Below are 22,504 nucleotides of genomic sequence, written 5' to 3'. Positions count from 1 at the left end.
TACATACCGGCCCCTAATTGTTTTAAGTATATAACAAAACAATTACCAATAAATAATAAAAAAGGTGCCATATCCATTATACATTACATATACAATTTTCAAAAAAGGCATGTACTATGTGTTGGCATTAATCTTCTTTACTGATTCTTCAATCTTCCCTTTTTTTTTTCTTTTCTTTTTTTTCTTGCCATTTAGGTCTCAGCTTCTTGGAGCAGACATATCTTTGTTATTGGTCTTTCCAAGATGCTGCTCTTCGTCTGAAGTCGAACTGTGCGCACAAGTCCTTGTGAATCTGGTTTAGTTTCCAGTATTCTGCCCATTAGCCATGAGCCTCGTGGTGCAGCAGAATCAACCACCACAACAATGTCACCTGGAGTAAAGCTTCTTTTCACCTTTGACCACCGTTGTCGTTCTTGGATAAGAGGTAAGTGTTCCTGTGTCCACCGTTTCCAAAAGAGATCTGCCATGTATTGCACTTGTCTCCATCTGCGTTTGATGTATAAGTCTTCTTTTACAAAGAGTCCAGGTGGTAGTATTGGCTTAGACTTCAAAAGAAGAAGATGGTTTGGTGTGAGTGCTTCCAGATCCATTGGATCATCAGAGATATTGGTAATGGGTCGAGCATTCAAGATTGCTTCAACTTCACAAATAAAAGTCTGCAATCCTTCATCATCCAAAGCTTGTTGCTTAAGAACAGTGCGCAGCACATTTCGAACGATGCGGATCAGTCGTTCCCAAAGACCGCCGTGATGGGATCCTGCTGGGGGATTTAAGTACCACTTTATCCCTCGCTGAAGCATAGCACTCTGGATTTTGTTATGATTCAAGCCACTGAGTGCTTCTCTCAATTCTCTTTCCGCTCCGATAAAATTTGTGCCGTTGTCTGATCTTAAAGACATAACTTGACCTCGTCAACAGATGAATCTCCGTAATGCATGGATGCAGGAGTCTGTGTCAAGTGTATATGCAACTTCAAGATGTACTGTCCTGCTTGCCATGCAGGTGAAGATTACGCCATACCTTTTCACAAGACTTCGTCCTCTCTTGATCTCTATAGGAGCAAAGTAGTCCACTCCTACATCTGTAAATGGAGGCTTGTCTGGTAGAATCCTCTCCAGGGGCAAGTCTGCCATTTTTTGTTCTCCAACTCTGCCCCGCTGTCGTTTACACACAACACAGTCTGTAATGACCTTTCTTGCGGCAGAGTTAGCTTTGATAATCCAGTATTTTTTACGGAGGCGAGACAGCATATAATTTCTTCCTCCTCCAAGTTGCTCATGAATATGTCGTAACAATAGTGTGGATATGTGTAAGTCCTTTGAGAGAATAATTGGATGCTTGGCCTCTTCTGGCATCGCTAGTCTATTCAGGCGACCACCTATTCTCAGAAGTCCATCATCCAACACTGGATCCAGTTTGTACAAATGACTGCTTCTTTTTACGCCATGTTTACCAGCTTCTAGTACAAGAAGCTCTTCTTTGAATCTTTGTCTTTGGTTGAAAGAGATGATGGCGCTTTCTGCTTGGATAAGATCTTCAGGACATAAACACTGTCCACAGAGTGTTGTTTTAAAGACTTGCATCTCTTTTTCAACCTTTTCTTTTAGCTTGCCAGGATCTTTTTCGAAGCTACTCACAGCAGCCTGAATCTCTTTTCTCATTCGAGCCAGCTGCAGGAGTGTTGTCTTTAACTTAAGAAGCCAAGCTACAGCAATCTTCAGATTCCTCCATGATGAGAAATAGTTGATCAGAGAGTTTGTGGGGTTCGATGGACTCTGGACAATAACATTTATTGTGATGTTTTGTTTGATTTCTGGATCATTAGCAGAGATTGCAGATTCCAAGTGAGGTTTTGGCCATTCTCTGTCTGGCTTACAGAGAAAATCTGGTCCCTGGATCCATCTTTTGCAGCTCAAGAAGCGGTCTGCTGTTAGTCCTCTAGAGGCTTCATCTGCAGGATTTTCCTTTGTGTTAACATATCTCCATTGTGATACATCAGTAGCATCCCTTATAAAAGAGGTCCTGTTTGCTACAAATGTTTGGAAGCGTTTGGTTTCGTTGTTGATGTATTTAAGCACCGTTGTGCTATCGGTCCAGAAGATGGATTTGTCCAGTTGAAGCTGTAATTCTTTTCGCAGCATTGTGTCAACTTTGACAGCTAGGACTGCAGCAATGAGCTCCATTCGGGGAATCGTTATTTGTTTCAATGGTGCCATTCTGGATTTTCCTATTATGAATGCAACATGCGCTTCTCTGTTATAGTTTTCCAGTCTTATATATGAGGCAGTACCATAGCCACTTTCACTGGCGTCTGAAAAGTGGTGTAGCTGTGCAAATCTGATTTGACCAAAGCTTGTGGGCTTCATGCACCGGTCTACTTTAAACTCTGCCATCTTGTTAAGGTCTGCTAGCCATCCTGTCCACCGATGCAAGACGGTTTGGGGTATGTTTTCATCCCATCCAAGTTTTTTCTTACAGAGCTCCTGCATAATCAGTTTGGCTGGCAGAGTAAATGGTGCAACAAATCCTAAAGGGTCGTATATAGAGCCGACTACGGACAAGATGCCACGTCTGGTGTATGGTCGTTCCTGTGCAGCAATTTTGAACTTGAAGACATCTGTTTCAACATACCAGTGCAATCCCAGGGCTCTTTCCATTGGCAGATTGTCTTTGTCCAAGTCCAACTCCTTAGTCTCTTTGGTTCGGTTTTTCTTGGGGAACGGATGCCAATACAGCACGGCTGTTGCTGATCCACTTTGACAGCATGAATCCTCCCATTTTGCAGAGAGCAGTCAGGTCTCTTACCATTTGAACTGCTTCCTGCTCTGAAGGCAGGGATTTCAAACAATCATCTACATAGAAGTTGTTCTTTACTGTGTTTGTCACATCTGACAAAGTGACCTTTGTTGTCATCAGCAGTCTTCCTTAATGCAAAGTTTGCACAACTTGGTGACGACACGGCTCCAAAGAGAAGTACTTTCATCCGGTATTCAACAAGATCTTGCTGCACATCACCATCGGGCCACCACAGGAATCGCAGATAGTCAACATGCTTTTCTGATACTCTGACTTGATGAAACATTGCTTTGATGTCAGCCATCAAAGCAACTGGCTCTTGTCTGAATCTGATGAGAACTCCAATGAGTGAGTTGGTAAGGTCTGGACCCTGCAGCAATTGGCAGTTAAGTGATGTTCCTTTAAAGACTGCACCACAGTCAAACACTACCCTTAAGGTTCCTTTCTTTGAGTGATACACTCCGTGATGTGGGATGTACCAGAGTTCTCCATCGCTTCGATTCAGCTGGTCGACTGGTACCACCTCAGCATAACCATTGACAATCATTTCTGTGAGGAAAGATGTATATTCATCATGAAATTTCTTATTCTTGGCAAACTTGCGTTTGAGGCTTTGGATGCGCTGCACTGCAATGCAACGGTTATTTGGCATGCTGGGCTTTTCTTGTGTGAAAGGTAAGTCTAGGCAGTAGTGTCCATCTGTCACTTTTGCTGAGCGATTCACAATGTCCAAGAATTTTATATCTTCCCTAGACATTTCCTCTGTTTCCTTGCTGGTTCCTTCACTGAAGTCATGATTGTACTGTTTGACCAGTAGCTCCTCCAAGTTTACAATGGATATTCGATTGACAGCAGCAGCAGGGCAGCCATTTTCATCCCTTATGCTTTTGTCTCCTCTCAGGGGACCATAGATGACCCACCCCAGTAGGGTCCTCACAGCATATGGTCCATCCCCTTGGCTGTTGACCAGCTCCCAAGGTTCCAATACCTTTGAAGCATTTGTCCCGATGAGTAGGTCAATGCCAGAGTCTATTTCATGAATCTTGATATCCTTCAAGTAAGGCCATTGTGTCAGATCTTCTTGTCTGGGAATGTTGAGCTGGGTTTTATGGGCATGGTTTTATGTGTGAACACATCAGATATTTGAATGAAATAGTCTTTGTCCAGACTAGATATTTCCAAACCTGAGATATGATGACTGGTCACAGGCTTCACTTGGTTCATGGTACGTAAAAGAATATTGGTCCTTTGCCCTGTTATGTTCAGCCTTCTCATCAAGCTTTCTGTGCAAAAGGTAGATGTACTTCCATGATCCAAAAATGCATATGTTTGCAACACTGTGTCCCCCTTTTGGCTCTTTACTTGTACTGGTACAATGGAAAAGGTACAGTTTTCATCACCGGCCCCAATATGCCCACATGTATGAGGTGAGGGAACAGCATTACTCTCAGTTGCTTTTTCACTCTGTTCTGCATGTTCTGTTTTTTTTCCTTTGTCCTTTTGTTCAATGTGAAGTATTTCAGGATGATTTTGGTTGCACACATCACAAGTCAAACGACTCTTGCAGTCTTTGCTCATGTGTCCTATTTTTAAACATCCAAAACAGACTCCCTTCTCCTTTAAGAAGTCTATTTTTTCTCTGTGCATCTTCTTCCTGATCTGTGGACACCGCCCCAATGTGTGACCACTCTTGTTGCAGAACAAACAAGAACTTTGAGAATTGGTAGTAGGTACATTTCCTTTCATTCCATTTGTTGTCAAATTTTCTTGTACTGATGTTTTTACAGGTGTTACAGCTGTTGCAAAACTGCTTCCTCTAGGTCTTGACTTTTCTCTTGTTTTAGTAGAGCTTTTGACAGTTGCAGCTGGCTTAGCATCCTGAATGTTTCCAAAAAGTGGATCTGATAGTATTTTCACTTGTCTCTCTATGAAGTCTACCAGGTCAGAAAATCTAGCTCGATGTCCACGCTGCTCCTGTAACTGACATGCTCTACTTCTCCACTTGTCTCTGAGCCTGTAAGGCAGTTTCAGAAGGATGGTCTCCTTATTGGAAGCAACATTCATTTCCTCCATATAGGTGAGATGTTCCATTGCAGTGCAACAACCTCTAAGGAACAGTGAGAATGCTTGCAATGCTTCCACATCCTCTGATTTGATCACTGACCAGGCAAATGCTTTGTCCATATATGCAGTGGCAATCTTATGTTCATTACCAAAATGTTCTTTGAGCAGATCTTTTGCTCTTTGATAGCCCTGGGCTGGGGGCAGATGTTGACAGCTGCGGACTAAGTCTTTTGGATGCCCTCTTGTATATTGCTCTAGGAAATGCAAGCAGTCACTGTAGTCATCACACTTTTTTTCAACTCCTCTCTCAAATGCCCTGCGGAAAACTTCGTACTGTAAAGGATCACCATCATAAACAGGAATGACTCTTGGTGGTAAAGTAGAAGAGAGACTTTGTTGAGCCAGGAGAGCAGTGATGTCATTTTGCCTCTGTATTAGGTTACACATATCAACTTGATTGCCATCATTCAATACAGGGGGTGTAGTGCGAACATACCCCTGCATACGACTCTGTACATTTTGCCTTTGAGGAGAATATTGTATTAGATGGGTTGTATCATGAGGTTGAACAGATGGTCCATGAGCTGTTTCTTTTGGTCTAACAACCTGTTGCTGGGAAGAAGAGTTAGTTTCTATCAACACATTCTGTCTTTGCTGCACTTGATCTGGTAAATATTCATTTGTGTGTGGATTTAATTTAGCTGATGTTTCATTTTGAGCAGTTCCTTTTCTCAAATAAGAGTTCATCCCATCAGAAACTCTAGAGCTGCTTCTTGATCCCAAGGCCTCAAGTATGTTGATTTTTGCATTGGTTGCTGCCAGTTCAGTTTCTAGTTCCAGTTGCTCTTTCTTTCTTTTCAATTGTTCTTCTTGTGCCTCAAGCTCATGTTTTTTCTTCAGGGCAGCAACACGTTCCATGAGAGCAGCCTTTTCTGCCTGAGCTTTAATGCGAGCAGAGGATGTTGAAGATGCACGTGATGAAGAACTGGATTTGTGCTTTGATTTAGGTTTTGAGGCATTTGAAACGCTGTCATCAGGTCCAATGTCATCTGAATTTACTACACTTTGTAGTATGACACTTTCAGCAACGGAGTGTGCAATTTGCTGTCCAGCCTCAGGTAACCACACCTTTACATTTTGTATACACCCTTTAAAGATTTCCATTTTTCGTTGAAACCACTGATTTTGCTTTTCAAGTTCATCTTCAGGCAGTGGTAAATTCACCAGTGATTCATGGTTTTCCTTGGCTTCATCACAGAGCTTGATTAATTGAAACAAATTAGATTGTACTTCTCTTGCATTTTCCTTTAATTTCATGAGCTCTTTCAGCATTTCCATCAACTTGTTAGCTTGTTTACATTTCCTGTTTCGTGTCTTTTGACAATTTGCAATGAACAATTCCAAGCCTTTGGCAGTGTGTTTGATAACTCTTTTTTCCTTTTCAACATCGTCATCTTGTGACTGAGCATCAGACATATTTGTTCACTGTCTCTTTAAGACTTGTTGACGAAAGCCTATGCTGCCGGCACAATGTTTCAAACAGCTGATCGATGTGCGATCGTAGCTTTCAGTCTTCAGTCAACCAACTCCATTATAATAGCCGTCTTCCAATACGGCTTTGCATATAGCTTCTCCAATAAAGCTTAATGCTTGCATGTACTCACTCAGTTTGCAGTTTTCAATCACCGTCAGGTAAGCGCAGGTGACGAAGATGTCCACCTGGTTTGGTAATGGCGGTGTCCTCTTTGTTGTTCCGCGAGACAATGCTCAGTCCTTCTGAATGAATCACGAGCTCCAATTTCACTCGAAGAGCGAGTTCTTACTTAGGTGTAATGGCAATTTTCATTTTTCGATGTCCTTTCTTTTCCTGTTTTTCCGGTTTGCCATTACTACACAGGTAGGTTAAGTTAGGAGTGATCTTACGCAGATTCAAGAACAGATTTTCCAGTCCGTTGGCTGCCGTTTAGTTTGTTGTTTTATTGAAGTCTTTGTACATGACATGAACATACCGGGTTTCTATCCTGCCAGCTGTAGTGTGCGTCTGTTCCCGATCTGGTAAGAACTGTATGTGCTCCACCTGTCTGTGCCTTCCGTTTCCTGTCACCTATGCCCCTAAATTTACAACCCTGTGCATCTCATGACCGCCACCCAGTGTCCAAAATAATACTGCAAGTTATAACTAAACAAATGACATGCCAACAATCAACATAAATGGCTCCTACATTCCCGATTAATTTACTCATCCAGTCTTGTTTAGGTTCTCTTCTCTTGATGTTGCTGTCATATTAAGCCACCTCAACTTCATTCAACACTGCATCAGCCTCAAAATCTGTAACGTTTGAGACTCCAGATGATGCAGTGAGGTTAAACTTCAAGGATTGTTTCACTGTAGGACAAACAGTTCAGGTTTTTAAACTCCATTTACTTTTTATATGGTTTTATTGTATGACTGACTGTAAATTCCCTGAAGACAACAGATTTTTATTTTATTTTATTTCAGTTCAGTCACTATAAGTAGAGAAGTCAGTGTATCTTACAATATATCAGCATTAGCTTATCATGTGTCAAAATATCTAGATTTAGATGTAGGCTATTTTATAATTGAGATGAATGTTAAAATCAAATTAAAGCAGAAGAGTTGTGTGCTACACAGGAGCTTGAAGGTCAAAAATGTGAAAAACATGTGATCTTACCTGGAGCTGAAATGTGACAAAAAAGGTGCAACAAAAATGTTTTCATCTTATCAAGGTGGAGGATTAGAGCTGAAGAGAAGAGTGTCACGTTTGAGGCTGTTTCGTTTCCTGGTTTAATGAAATGAGTCTTTGTATTCTGAAGTGTGAGGCGTGTTCACCTGTGAATGAGGCCTCATCCCTAAACAATACAAATTCAACTTATCTTACACTTTTTCTAAAAACCACCACTGCTACTAATGCTTACTAATATCTAACTATACTGTTATTGTCACCATACAATTATTCTAATGTTATATTTATAATCCCACTATACTTCTTCCCACAGTACATCAGTACTTATTACTGTGTTTGTTTTTGTTGTTAGCAGTTTTCTAACCCCACACACACAGAGAATAAGCCATTTTACAACTTGTCCTCTTTAGTTTTACAACAAAACACCTGTTTCCATCATCTTCCTCATATTATTAATTAGAAAATGTTAGGGCCTAGTATGCAACAAATGCTGTGCGATTCCCCAACTGTGATTGGTCCTCACAATGTCTGTATTTTGAACTAGTTTAAACCTTTATTGATCCCGGTGGGGAAATTGATCCTCAGCATTTGAACTGTCCTATACACACACATTAGGGGTAGAGGGCAGCTGCAGTGCAGCACCCAGGGACCAACTCCAGTTCTTTTGCCAGTGCCAATGGTCAGGGGCAATGACAGGACTATTATTGCAAGCTGTTTTAACATTTAATCAAACCGCATTAATAGCATTTATCCTAGTCAAAATTGTACTGTCACTAGTCAGAATGGTTATTAAAGATATCCACAACAACAGTCTTACTATCTTACTATCTAGAACTTGTACTAGTCAAAAATAAATTTAAGATATCTAAAAATCTTTGAAAAGTATAAGTGGCTGGATATGTATTGCAGATATTTGTAATTCAATTCAATTCAGCATTCAAAATGAACATTTCAGATACCTACAATGACATTCTTCTTATCCACAGTTGTCTTTTCAAATATCCACAACGTCATTCTTCCTAGGACAAATGACGTCACTTTTGCCATTCATGTGTATTGGGCTTTCAATTTCAGATATCCACAATTGCATTTTTGATCTCTGAAATGTTAATTTTGACTAGGAAGAACTGAATTACAGATATCTGCAATAGATATTCAGTCTATAGGAGCATTAACCCTACATACATGTCCTTGATGGTGAGAGGAAACCCACACAAACACAGGGAGAACATGCAAACTCCACCTGGGATGGCCAGGACCTTCTTGCTGTGAGGTAACAGTGCTAACCACTGAGCCAACATGCTACCTGCATTTAAACAGGTATGTAGTTTTGGAGCCCTCTTAATGATTGTTCCTTGTTGTAAGTGTCACAATTTTATCACAAAGTAAACACTTAATCAGCCCTTGATGTAAAAGTTTCTGAAAGTGATAAAGCTACTTGACCTTGGTTGTAGGATATCTACTTTTAGCTGAGATTTTCTTTAAAGATTAACATTGAAAAGTGAGTCAGGAAACAATTTGTCTCTTTACTTATAATTTAAAGTGTTGTTATAACTTGAGATGTGAATAATTTATCACAGCATTTACTGTTTTGCCAACCCATTTGTAGTAATACACAGTATGCAGAGTGTGCCTGTCAGTCAGGTTTCTGGATTCAGTTCATTAGAGAGCTCAGAGTTATTGTCAAGACCTGAAAGGACAAACACACTGTGAAAGTTTGGTCACATTATGTTTCCGTTTTATTTTCCCGCATTCAGAATACTAGCAGATACAGAAAAAGTATGTGATGTCATGTTTATGATGCAGGTAACAAATATCAATCAGGGCGATCACAGACTGTAAACAGCGAGTGAGAGTGACGCTACAGTTTGTTAGTGATAGTCTGGTTCTAAAAACGGTGATGAAACACACTAGAATAATAACATAATAACTTTTCTATTTCCAAACAGTGCAACAGTGTTTCATTTGACCAACTGAGCACATCTGCCTGGTCAAGTTTAACAAAGGTGAACTCTGATATGTGAATCTGACAGGCTCCTCTATTTATTAAAGAATAAGCAAAAAAAACAAAAAGCAGTGAAAAAAAAAGTAAAACATCAGTGTATCAGATTTTGACAATCATTTATGTAATCAACAATGTTTGCATGCTGAGAAACCAAACAGAGACATTGTGCCAATATAAAATAACAGACAGTATTGAGAAAATTTGGAAAGATAAGATGATCAAAATTATTAAACCCATTTCAAAATATGGATTACAAGCTTACATTATAAACGTATAAAAGTACAAATATCTCTCTATATAAGGCAAGGAATCTGTCTGTCTGTCTCTCTCTCTGTCTGTCTGTCTGTCTGTATGTATGGGTTTGTGGGTTTGTCCTTCGCATATCTTGAGAACTGTTCATCCAATCTACTTCATACCTGGCAGGTGGATTGCTGGGGAAACGAGGAAGTGCAATGTCGATGTGTGAAGTTGTTTGGATGAGCGGTTCTCGAGAAATATATAAAAATACCTCATAAATTACGTTGATAATGGTGATATGCTTCTTCTTCTGCCTGTGGAGTCAATGAGCAGAAATATGGACAGCGCCACGCTGCCATTGTAACCCACACTGTGGTCAGAGGTGGGATTCCATACATAGTGTTGCTATGTGACTTGAAAACGTTTAAGAGACTTAAGCTCTACTATTGAAATGTGTAACGTTACTGTGAATGAAACTTGGCATGTACATTCAAGACTTGGATGTCTCAGGTACATTCAGAAATATGTAAAAAATACCTCATAAACAACGTTGCTTCTGCGTCCTCTTCTGCACATGGATTTAACAGGCAGAAATACTGACAGTTTCCCATTGCAAGTCACATTGTGGTCAGGGATGGAATTACATCTGTAGTGATAAGAACTACCATAGAGAATGAATTGAAAAAGTTTAGAGAGTTAAGCTCTATTCCTGATTCTCACACAAGAACTTTGTATGTATGTTCAAGACATAGTGCAGGATGTCTCAGGCAGGTTTTGATCGGGCACTACAGTTCATCCAATCAACTTCAGCTCAACTCAAAATTGTAGACTCCAGATATTTGGCATGTGAGGTGTTTAGGGAGCATCGGTAAATTGTAGCATCTACTGATAGTCAGGCACATTTTGAACGGGCACTGCAATATTAAAATATAAATGTATATATTCAGACAGACAATGACACTATGTGAAAACTTCAGTCTCCATGATATAATCAGGCATAAAACACAATGTCAAAAACACACATTTGATTGATTGATTGATTTAGATATAAAATATCTCATTTTGGAATATATTGGTAACCAGACTTAATTTATCTACTATGCTTTCAATGTACTATCATCATCATCAGTTAAAGATTTTTTTTCCAGCTAGAATATGACAGAGAGGTTTAACACTGAATTAGGAAACAATTTGTATTTTGTGTACACAACTGGGCAGCTTTGATTAACTGGAAGTGTGAATAATCGGTCTTTAATTTTTTTCATCCCACATGAAATCTCTCACTGTGCTCAGGCTTCTGGATTCGGTTGCTCAGAGAGCTCAGTGCTGTTGTCAGAAGCTGAAAGGTCAGAAACACACTGTTAGTTCATTTATCCTGCACTGAACTGCCTTTTATATTGGGTATGCTCAGTGTCTGACATCTCATCCAGAACCAAGTGAAACGCTGCATCTGTCAGAATCAATGACCTGGCTCATCAACTTGAATGTGACATTTGCAACCTGCAGCATCCAACCCCATGAACTTCAGATTAAACAGCAGCACAATAACATAATCTGTCTTTCATACATGATATCATGTGAAAAGACTGAGTCTAAAGCAACATTTCCCTGACATTAATTCAACATCCTCACCAGTCTTCATCAAACACAGAGACAAGTGTTTTAAATCATTTGTGTAAATTCAGCATGACCCATAGTCAGAATGGTCATAATTATGAAAATAAGACCCAGGTTGAAAAATACCAGAATTTTCTTTAAATTGTTACTGGTGATGTCCAGAGGATATAATTAATGTTTCAATTTACTTAACTTTATTTTCCAGTAACACACCTTAATATTAGTGCATGACAGATCAGATAAAACATAGAAAAAACAAGTACTTATGAGATGGAGGGCATTTGGCTGAAATAAGAACAAAACTCAAATAATATCATTTTACACAGTTATAAATGCCAGTATATCAACTGCTCACCATTGAATCAAATTGCCTCTCTTACTTTCTCTCCTACATACATTAAATAAATATTATGATAAATATGATATTTTGCCCTTCTACCCTTTGTCTATTACATTTCTCTATCATCATTAAACTAGTCTCACTGTTGATAGCTTCAGACTATTAATTCATTCTTGTTTTACATTTATAATCTGGTTAACTCAAAGTCAAGCTAAGCACACAAAACATTTAATAAGAACCTCTCTCAGTTTAGGTCTCTCACCTTTCCCCTTTTTGTAAAACATGAATCCAGCAGCAGCTATGAGGATGACAGCAAGAGCAACCACTGCAGCAATGATGGGGATGGTCATATCTGTAAGTATCTCTGTTAAGCAAAAAACAAACAAAAAATGACTAGAAGCAGGTTAAAACTGATGTACATCTATCCATCTATTTAATAAGACTAGATGGGTCATAATTATATTAATAAAATGGACAAAGAAACAAATGAATACATTTATTCACTGACAATGAAATAGATAAAGAAACTATGCTTTAGGATGAGAGCAGCTACAAACAAGTTAACAAACAAACCGTCAACAAACTAGAACCTGAAGTAAGGACAGAAAAGCTAAACTAACAACAAAATCACTCGTTTGCAGACTTAAAATTCAACTTTCACACACAAATTTGTACCGCTGACCAATTGACAGCACTGACTTTTGAGAGAACAAAGAGCGGGAAAATCCAAGATGAGGAAGCTATCGTCGTTGTATAACTGCCCCAAAAAAGACGGTTTGCAGTCAGTTGTGAGACAGGAGTTTATGGTACAAAACTCTGCAATTCATTTATCATCAGAAGTATCTAGCTGACTTGCTAACTGGCAGTTTAGGCTATTTGTCCAATCCAGCACCAAAAAGGAGACAAAAACAAGCATGAACTGAAGGAATACTAAAGTAAACTAAATTTGTCTTTTTTGTCTCACATGTGTAACATTTGATTCCAGTCTCACCCCGGTTGGTCCTGATCACAGCTTTGTCCAATTTGGTGATGATGTCGTCCTTCACACCAGAGAGATGAAACACACATTCGTACTTCTTCCAGTCATCAGGTGAGACTGATGAAACGTTCAGGTCAACACTCAACTGGAAGGATCCATCATGGTTGGGGAGGATCTCTCCACGTTCCTCATGAAGCTCCTCTCCATCTTTCCTCCAGAACATATCGGCTCTGTGAGGGTAGAAACCTGTAGCGAAGCAGCTGACTGGAGAGGAGAGAGTCTTCTGGAGGAGAGACACTGAGGGAAGGTCTGGAGAGTGAGAGAGAGAGCAAGACAGACAGAGAATGGTAGAGAGAAAGACATAAACTGAACATCACAGACAGAAACATTACAGTTCATTATATGCAATAATTCTCTACATGTTGGTTCATTTTGATTTTAATGTTACTGCACATCATCAACAGAAATATAAATATCATTGTGTCCATGAAACTACATCATATCATGTGATTCTACCTGTTCTCAGCAGAGAGCTCTTCCCATAGTCCAGACTCATGTTCACCCCCCGAGGGCAAACGTTGGTGAGGAGGTTCTGAATGTAGTTTAATCCAAAGCTGTAACTCTCCAACATGCGTTCAATAATGACAGCTTGTGGTTTGGAAGCGATCCATCTCAGTGTCTTCAGGTCAAATACTAAGAAGTCTTCTCCATCATAACCAATCTGAACAAAACCAGTAGTCTCTTCAGTCTCATTATCCCATTCACAGCCAGCCATAACCTGTAAAATGTGGACATCTGAGAGAGAGACAGAGACACAGACTGCAGTAAACCAGAGTGAGATCTCAGCACAGTCAGTTATCATCAGTTGATATCACATCTTCACCACAGAGACACACTGATCCACACACACCAAAACAGACGAGCTACACCTTCTGCTGTTAGTGGCTGGATGGAAACCACTCACAGCCAATCATCATCTGGACAGTGTGGACGACTCAGAGAGAGACAGAGAGGCAGAGACTGCTGGGAAACAGAGTCCATTTCCTGTCTTTACCACAGAGACACACTGTCTCCACTGAGACCAACACACTTTATCTACACTGTTGAAGGTGATGTGACTTCATGTAAGCTGCAGGAACAAACACACACACACACACACACACACACACACACACACACCAAAGGTGGAGTCCTGACCAACACACACAGATTAAACCTGATCCTGGACTGAAGATTAAATTCACTGAAACCCTGCAGCCAGTGGATCAGTCCAACAATATCCTTCTCCTGTGAGAAACTACAGACTAGACTGTCCTGAAGCTGCTCCAGAAGATTCCACTGAAGGAGGGTTTTATTCAGGATTAGTCACTAGACTCCACCTGCTCAGCCAGGACATTGTGTCCTTTTCTGCATGTGTTACTACACACGGATATTAAAATTGCTAGGCTTAGTTTAATAATATGCAGCCATGGTTTTTGAAGAATATTTAAATTAAGTCAAGGGATATTGGGGCTTTGTACAAAGATGAATTGTTCAATATGTTCTGTTAGTGGGAGAAACAAACTTAATTTTGGGTTAAACTGAGAACAAATCCTAACAAAGTTCTTTTGTGCAACAACTTAAACACATAAACTAACTTGGTGGTAAAGGTATAAGAGCCATAATATACTCCATAGTTTCCTGATACAGAAAACAAAGGTCATGGTATTTTTTACCTCCACTTTTATCTTCTTGTTTTGTGCATTGTTGCTTATATAATATCTGTTATTTACCATGATGGAAACACTGCATTAGTGCACCACAGTATTACCTTGTTAAACAGTTAACAATGTGTAAATAAAACACAGTTGATGGATGAAGAGGGGTGGGAGAGGGGTCACTTTGATTGTGTGTGTGTGTGTGTGTGTGTGTGTGTGTGTGTGTGTGTGTGTGTGTGTGTGTGTGTGTTCTGATAGTTGACATTTTCAGAAAACATCAAGCAGTGATGTTTTCTCATTCCAAGACCTTCTAGAAGGAAAGCACACATGCTTCAATAGATGTTGTGGACTTGAGCTTGTATATGAGTTTTCTGGTGTGTATGCGCACATGCAAAAAGATTACCTGAATGTCTGTGTATGTATTTATAGATAGGTTTGTGTGTAGATACTCCTCTAGATGTTCATGAAGATATTCATGTCTGTATATTATGTTATGTTGTACATGTTAAATGTATATAATATTAATAGTATAATATCATATTTCTTGCCCTTCAGTTGGGGTGGTGGGGATGGTTTTGGAGATGGTGTGAGAAAAATTATCTGTATTGTCATTATGATGTATAGAGTTGCTTAACATGTATTCACCTAGTGTATTAAAGTGAACTGTTCATGTAGATGCACAAATAAATGAAGATACAATTACTTAAACACACAAAAAAACATTAAAGAAGTAAAAAATTAAAAAAGAAAATATGTACCTCCAGTTTGGTCAAAGTGCCGATTCAGTTCGACCATGTCTTTTAGAGTCCTTTGGAGAGTCATACATCTCTCAGTGTAAACCCCCAAAAGCTGAGGATCATCTTTGATTATTTTTTTTGCCCAGTCCGGTGTGGGTTCTGCTCTCTTGATGTTGCTGTCACAGTAACCCGACTGAACTTCATCAACCATTGAAACAGCCACAAACTCTGGGAAGGTTTGGGGTCCAGAGGATCCAGTCAGAAAATATGTCATGGAGTGTTTCACTGTAGGACAAAGTTTTAAATAACAGTTTTTCATTAATGTTTCATGTATGATTCTATGAGCACAACAGACTTTACATTTCTGTTTAATCCAAACAATTTATTTTTTAAACCTTTAATTATACATTAATAAATATATATTTAGTGTAGATTGACTTAGCATAAATGCTCTTTAACAGCAATGTTTGTTTGAAACACACAGAAATGCAACAGAAAGACAATCAAAATCAGGCTTAGGTAGAGCAGTTCCTGGCAGGTATGGGCAAGATTTTGTGGATGGTTCTGAAGTATTTTGATGGCATGCAAGATTATTCCCAGTGACTGGAAATTTAACTGTTAAAGAACTTTGGTACTCAGTGTGTTTCTGTAAAAATGATTGCATGTCTTGTATTAACTTTTAACTAACTAAAATGTGTTTAGTTTCATATCATTTATTATCAGGATTATCTTGAAAGTGACACGTTGTTAAAATGTACAACAGAAGTCTGGGTCAGACAGGACATTGGTTGGACAATTTTTGAACATATTAAGTTGTTAATCTGGATGTATAAAGCTGTAGATTGCACACTGTACACATGAACTTTAGCAGAATAGTTAAATAGCCTGTTGATGATGGTAACGACATATTTTGATGTTGCTGGGATGTCCAGAGGGGACGTCTAGCTGACGGTCAGGTAAATTTTTTTGAACCATAACAGTACGTCTTGATGTTCAGATGACAGTCATTCAACATCTCAGTGTTTGCTGCGCTGAAGTAAGTAAGTGTAAGTGTGCAGGCGTCACTATTTTCAAAGGAGATAAACTCACACAAGCAGCAGAGAAACATTTAACCACCATGAAAGAAACTAGCGACCAAAGGGACAGAGAGGTCATATCTGACTTACATTATCTAACACCTTCTTTCTTTGAGATGAATCATGTCATATTTAATGTCCCACTGCATTTGTTGCATTTGACACTGACAAACAAGGTAACTCTCCTTGTTGTTAACTTTCTACATTATTGTTGTGAGGACAGAGTGTGACTGGCTTCACAGTTCACTTCAGAGTTTCTTTTCCAGCAGCTTGCTTTCATACTTTCACAGTTACATGACAGTGAACGCTTCTGACTGATAATTAACTATTCTTTAATGGAAGGATGCCAACTTCACATTTCTTAAGTCTGGAACACAGTTAGTTTTCTCCACTTTAATCAAGAATTTATTGGCAGTGGTATCTTTGAGTTGTAGGACGTGTATATATATATATAAATTAGAGAAACAATACGTAACCTATAAACAATAGGTAACCTCTATATATATATATATATATATATATATAGAGAGAGAGAGAGAGGTTACGTATTGTTTCTCTAATTTTAAATTTTATATTTTGTATGTCCTCTAATGTTGAGAGTTGTGTTTTACAAGTTTCAATTGTTAAAAGCACAATAAAACTGGCAGTGAATAGACATTAAAATCTGAGGTATGTTAAGTTCTGCAGTTAATGTACAGTTTATGAATATTATACATTTATATTTTAAAATAGAAATATGAATGCTAAAATAGAAGTTACACAACTGTTTAAAAACATTTATACGTTACCTGGAGATACAACATGGCAAAAGAGAAGCATGCCAACTTCACATTTTTCCCTTCAGGAAGACGTTGCTTAGTTTCCTCCATTTTAATCAAGAATTAATTGGCAGTGGTATATTGGAGTTGTAGGACGTGTATATATACGTATTGCTTATTATAAATGTCTAATTTTAGATTTTATATATTTATATAGCTGCAGAGAAACATTTAACCATCACGAAAGAAACTAGCGACCAAAAGGGACACAGAGGTTGTATCTGATTCACATTATAGTCTAGTAGGAACGTCTTCTTTCTTTGCAACTCAGTCGCCAACGTTTTATTGGTGACCAGGCTGGTTTGTTGGCAGCAAGTTGGAAGTCAGCAGAAAGCATGGTTCGAGACCACCTCGAAACCGAAACCAATGTCCGCTTCCCGTTTCAACCGACAAAAGCGGGTGTTTTTAGCGAGACGTGAGGACATTTGCAGCCCTTCTTCTAGCGAGAAAACCGGTTTTTTTAGTGATACATCGGCCGTTTTTATTTTATTTTTATTTTTATTTTAAGCCAAACCATGCAGAAACGTTCAATGCCAACGTTTTCTTCTAGCGACTGGGTTGCAGCCGTCACTGACACTGAATATATTCGGGATTTTGCTGAAATGACACTTATGTATCAGCCTGGTCGCCAGAATAAAATATTGTACGGCATTGTACGTTTCTGCAAACCACAGAAACGTTGAATATCTACGTTTCAACACGTGAAATACGTAGCATATTGTGATGTGAATTGGCGAAGATACCTTGATTGGACTGACAAGCGACGAACTAATGAGTGTCAGGTGTGACTGATTGGGCCGCTGTTGGACCCTGGAAAAGGGTTAAGGGAAGAGCGGGCATTCGTGTGTGGAGGTCTGGAGAGCGAGCTGCTCTGCGGTGTGGCTGCGTTCATTCCGGGAGCAGGAGGGTGTCGTTCGCAGCTGTTTAGGGCTGCCGGCGACGAAGCCAGGTAAAATAGGGGGTTAGTGAGTTCCTGTGTTAGGAGGAGGTCTGTTGCCTCCTTTAGTTAGTTAGGGCTGGGGCTTTAGGAGCGCAAGCCGCCGCCGCTGTTCCCCAACCTCGCTGCTGCCTCCGGCACGCCGCCGTTCCCTGCCTGTTCACCTGCTGTGCCGTCTGACGGAGCCGTCGTTCCCTGGGGAGTGTGACGGTATTGTCGTGGGGACAGGAGAGAAGCTGGGTGGGGGTGAGTTGGATCCCAGGCATCTTAAAGTAGACGTGTGACTCCACTGTGTGCAGTGTGGTGTGCTCCCAGGCCTTTCCTGTAGTAGTTGTGATGTGCCCTTATCCCTGATGTGTGTTGCATCTCTGGATGGTGGTGTGTATTTTTATAGTGTGGCCAACCCTGACTCCCCCTCAAGTGGCATAACTATCCTATCTAGTGAAACTCCGAAGACCTTTTTTTTTATTGGTGTTAACTTAATAAAGATTTCCAGTTTGCCTGATACTTTTATGGTCTGGTGTCGGTTATTCTTAGGTCTCTGTCATTTATCCCACATAAATTCTGGTCTCTGTTTGAACTCAGATTTATTACAATATTAACATTTCAACAATACGTGTCATATCAAAATGTTAACAAAACGCATTATGTCAACATTTCAACGAAACGTATTAGGCCTATATCAACATTTCCAAAATACGTATCATCTCAACATTTCTAAAGTGACGTAGTTCACATGTGATCTTTATGAGCTTTTTTTTCCTATAAAGGAGGAGAGGGGCGGGTGGGTGGTTAGTAAATTTGTTCAGCCCAGTCCAACCGTAATCCACCCTCACCCACCCCCCTCATCCTACGCGGCGATTACGCGCCCGTCTATAAAGGATTTGTAAATAATTTATTTATCATTGCTAAAGCCATTGATTAAACACTTTATAATTGACGACATATCAAAAATGATATAGGTAAAGCTTGAACTAAACTGCGTAAAAGTGCCCAATTTGAAAGTTAACTGTATTACACTAAGCCTTTTACACTCTCACTTAAAACCAAACAAGTAATTTTCGACAACTAAATGTTAAAATGTGTTTTTAAGCTAATCTTACCCGAATGTGTGAAAGAAAAGAAGATGAGCAGAAAAACAAGCTCCATCGTCTTCATGGCATCACTTTTTGGGCAGTCCTGTTGAGACTGCAGTAGACAAACCAGTCGCCGTTTTAATTTTGTTGTGCGTCTTCGTTCGTTGAGTGGGAAGGTGGGACCAAGGTAGACCATCAGTATCATATTGCGCCTGACGCGTGAAGACGTCCAGCCCACTGACTATCACTAATCTATACAGACACACATTTTACTCTTGGAACAAATGTAATAGTTATACATATTTGATAGTTTAAAGTCCAAAAAAAAGATCTCCAAGTTCACTGGTTCACAATGGTGTGCATTCGGTGTTTTACCGGAGCACAGTAGGGTGATTTTGACAGCTGCCAGGATCAAACGTCTGGATTTATAATGGATAATGGATGTTCTGAATTGTTTGGCTCGGGGCATCAGTTATTTTACTTCGATTAGTTGAGGGCCCATCTGCGCATACACGGGCATACTTGTCATGTTTGTTGTCACCTCTCAGCATCATTTGTTTAGTGCAGTAAGAGCATAGGGTTTTTAATGTAAGGCAAGGCAAGTTTTTTGTATAAATCTGTTAGCCTTTCTAAGAATTTTAACTACCAACCTCCTTTCTGACATCAAAATATCATGACCATCACTTACACTTACAGGTCTATGCGGGTGACCATTTCCAAAACTAATTTGCTGTATATCTGTTGCTGAGTTTTAATTAAATACTTTTTTTGCATCTATTTGATGATAATTTGCAAGTGTTTAAATCTTCAGTAACACGGTTGAGTTTAATTTTCACTTTAACCATAATGGTCTGATCTTATATGGAAACAGGCTGTTTGTAAGAATCTTGCTTTAACTGTTGAAAACTAAGTCAGGAAACCTTTTGTAATGTTGGAGGTGTGGAAATGCTCTGGCAGCTGTTTCTCTGTGGTGACCCCACAGCTGAGACATGTCAGAGTTGTGTTGTTCTCTAGTGGTGATATAAGGAAAGACACACTCACAGGGAGAGGCTCACCTGGGAGAGGCTCCTGAACAACAGCTCAATTCAACATGTTCCTGTCCTTGGCCAAAAGTGTTTCTGATTGGACAGCAAAAACAGCACCATATGCACATCTGAAATCCTAAAAATCAAATGAAATTGCTTTGTAGTGGACCTATGAATATATTAGGAATAAAGATATGCATGTGTAAGTGTCAATTTTTCCTAATAAATATTAGGTCTGATCCATTTTTTTGTTGAAAAACTTGTGAGCAGACATTAAAGTGCTTTACTGAGATGGAATTATATCCACAGACCTGTGAATGTGAACAAGGGCTTAAGAATTCAAACTAAAAGTTATACCTGATCCTGCCTGCTAAGGTTCTCTGTCTGTGCTTGTCTGCTGCTATAGTCCAAAACACACCGTGTCATGTAACACACAGAATCTGACACATCAGATATGATGCAATTCCTCACCTGAAGAGCTAATAATGTGTCCAGCTGCAGATTGCCGGAGATTTGGAGAATGCACGCAATACAGTAGACATGGTTGAGTTACAGTGATCATGGTGTGATACAGATGCACAAGCAACCAGACCAGTTTCTGTTGAAAGGCCTCACCCTACTGCATTAGTATTATCTCAGTCACCCATCTTTATTTGTTGAAAACTTAAAGTCAGGAAACCTTTTGTAATGTTGGAGGTGTGGAAATGCTCTGGCAGCTGTTTCTCTGTGGTGACCCCACAGCTGAGACATGTCAGAGTTGTGTTGCTCTCTAGTGGTGATATAAGGAAAGACACACTCACAGTCACAAGAGTCATTGTACTCATTCTGAAATAAACCAAAATTTGTGGTAAGTTTGTGTGTTTTTCTTTTACCTCACACATTTTGACAACTGATAAAATTTTAAAAAGTAAGCTCATGCTCTCCAGGTTTCAGGGACAAGCTTCACTAGAGTGCTTCCCAAAACTTGGTACAAAACTTTTAAGCCTACACATCTGAACATTTGAGGTAGACACAGGTATGATGTAACAGGAAGACCTCTTAAGCAGGTTTTCAGGAGAATTTTATTTATTAATTGAACAAATTGAACAAAAGTGACACTAGAAAATGTAGCAGCTCCTATATAAAAAATTAAGTTCACCAAAGAAAAGATAAAGAAAATAAAAGATAGAAATAAAGATAAAGATAAATTAAAAATATTTTTCTAATTCTCATTTGACCTTATGTACAGACTAGAGATCATTTCTACACCTACTGTATGAGACACGTCTGAGAGCTGTGACCCCCAAAAAATTATGTTTTACAAATCACAAGTGAAAGGATGATTGATTAAGAATTCATAATTCAGTAGTTAACTTGTAGATGATGTAGAGACAAACTTTAACTGAAGTGAACACATTTAGCCAAAAACAGATTATATGACCTTAGAGAAGACGTATACTGTCATGTAGACAAATCAATTTTGCCATTTTGCAATATGAAGTAAAGTGCATCAGTCAGAACTAAAGCTAAAACCCTAATTAATCCTCTAACACAAATTAACAAAAAAGCATTCACAAAAACCTTACAATTACCATTAGCATTTATCATCCACATGACAAATACAGGACACGCGAAGATGGCAATTATAAAAAAACCAAAAACAAATATAAGCTCTAAGAAGTGTTATTGCTTTAATATGCAAGTTTCAATGAAAGGAGGAGTGTCTAAATATTCAAAAATGTATTTGTATAGTGTACAATTTTGAAAACGTCTACAATTTTATGTTTAAAAGAGTTAAAGCTACTACATGGAGTGGAGGAGCAACATGTGTTGGAAGACTAAGACATAAGTTACATATATTTACACTTTGGTTAAAGTGAGAGAAGTTGGTATACAGTGGTCAAACTATGGAATTAATCACAATAAAACACACAGAGAAACAAAAACATTAAAATGTTTTTTCAACCATGGCCTAGTGCAGAATCTTCATTAGTGTTTCTAAAATGCAACTGTCAGTTCTGTGAGTGAAAGCAGTTGAACATTTGAAGTTCTAAGATGTTTAGTTCCAGCTTTAGAGGTTAAATGCTGTGGCTCTTTGGTGTCTGGTAGCTGCTGCAGTGATTCATCTCCACCAAAGGTTTGAGGAAACAGCTGGACAGCAGCATCAGTTCTCTCCAGATGTTGTTACTCCTGCAGTGGAGGATTCACATCAACATTAATGCTTCTATCAGCTCTCAGATAATCTTCACAGATATCATTCTTCACTGCATCCGCTGACGACCTGAAACTCATAAATCTGATCTATGAATTCACACTTTAGTTTGATGTATCCTGAGAAATTCTGTCAAATCAGCATAACTGTTTTTTGTTTTTTTTTTAAAGACAGACTTTCAGTATATTTATGAGAGTATTATAT

General features: G+C 39.0%; 2 protein-coding genes across 8 annotated transcripts in view; both read right to left on the bottom strand.

The window, feature by feature from the left end:
- Window positions 1-19,305, bottom strand: part of LOC122969176 (major histocompatibility complex class I-related gene protein-like) — a 29,452-nt gene extending 10,147 nt beyond the window's left edge. For 2 of the 5 annotated variants that reach the window (XM_044334730.1, XM_044334732.1), the window contains exon 1: window positions 19,112-19,305. In XM_044334730.1, coding sequence (XP_044190665.1) covers window positions 19,112-19,289 — 178 coding nt within the window. In that variant the 5' untranslated portion in view covers window positions 19,290-19,305. Of the gene's footprint in view, window positions 1-11,078; window positions 11,710-12,026; window positions 12,129-12,755; window positions 13,053-13,259; window positions 13,539-15,198; window positions 15,463-19,111 lie in introns of those variants that run through there. The other 3 variants (XM_044334734.1, XM_044334733.1, XM_044334731.1) reach the window with 3 other exon arrangements.
- The window catches only part of LOC122969181 (major histocompatibility complex class I-related gene protein-like), a 143,762-nt gene that overhangs the window by 115,977 nt on the left and 5,281 nt on the right, over window positions 1-22,504 (bottom strand). For 2 of the 3 annotated variants that reach the window (XM_044334742.1, XM_044334743.1), the window contains one exon: window positions 21,851-22,278. The exons of the other annotated variant lie outside the window; for it this stretch is intronic. Coding sequence is in view for 1 of the 2 variants with exons in the window: in XM_044334743.1 (XP_044190678.1) it covers window positions 22,277-22,278 (2 nt within the window). In the remaining variant the exon portion in view is untranslated. Of the gene's footprint in view, window positions 1-21,850; window positions 22,279-22,504 lie in introns of those variants that run through there. 3 annotated transcript variants of the gene reach the window in all.

Source organism: Thunnus albacares, chromosome 19 (genome assembly GCF_914725855.1).
Source record: "Thunnus albacares chromosome 19, fThuAlb1.1, whole genome shotgun sequence".
NCBI classification, from domain to species: Eukaryota; Metazoa; Chordata; class Actinopteri; order Scombriformes; family Scombridae; genus Thunnus; species Thunnus albacares.
This window is presented reverse-complemented; position numbering and strand designations above follow the sequence as displayed.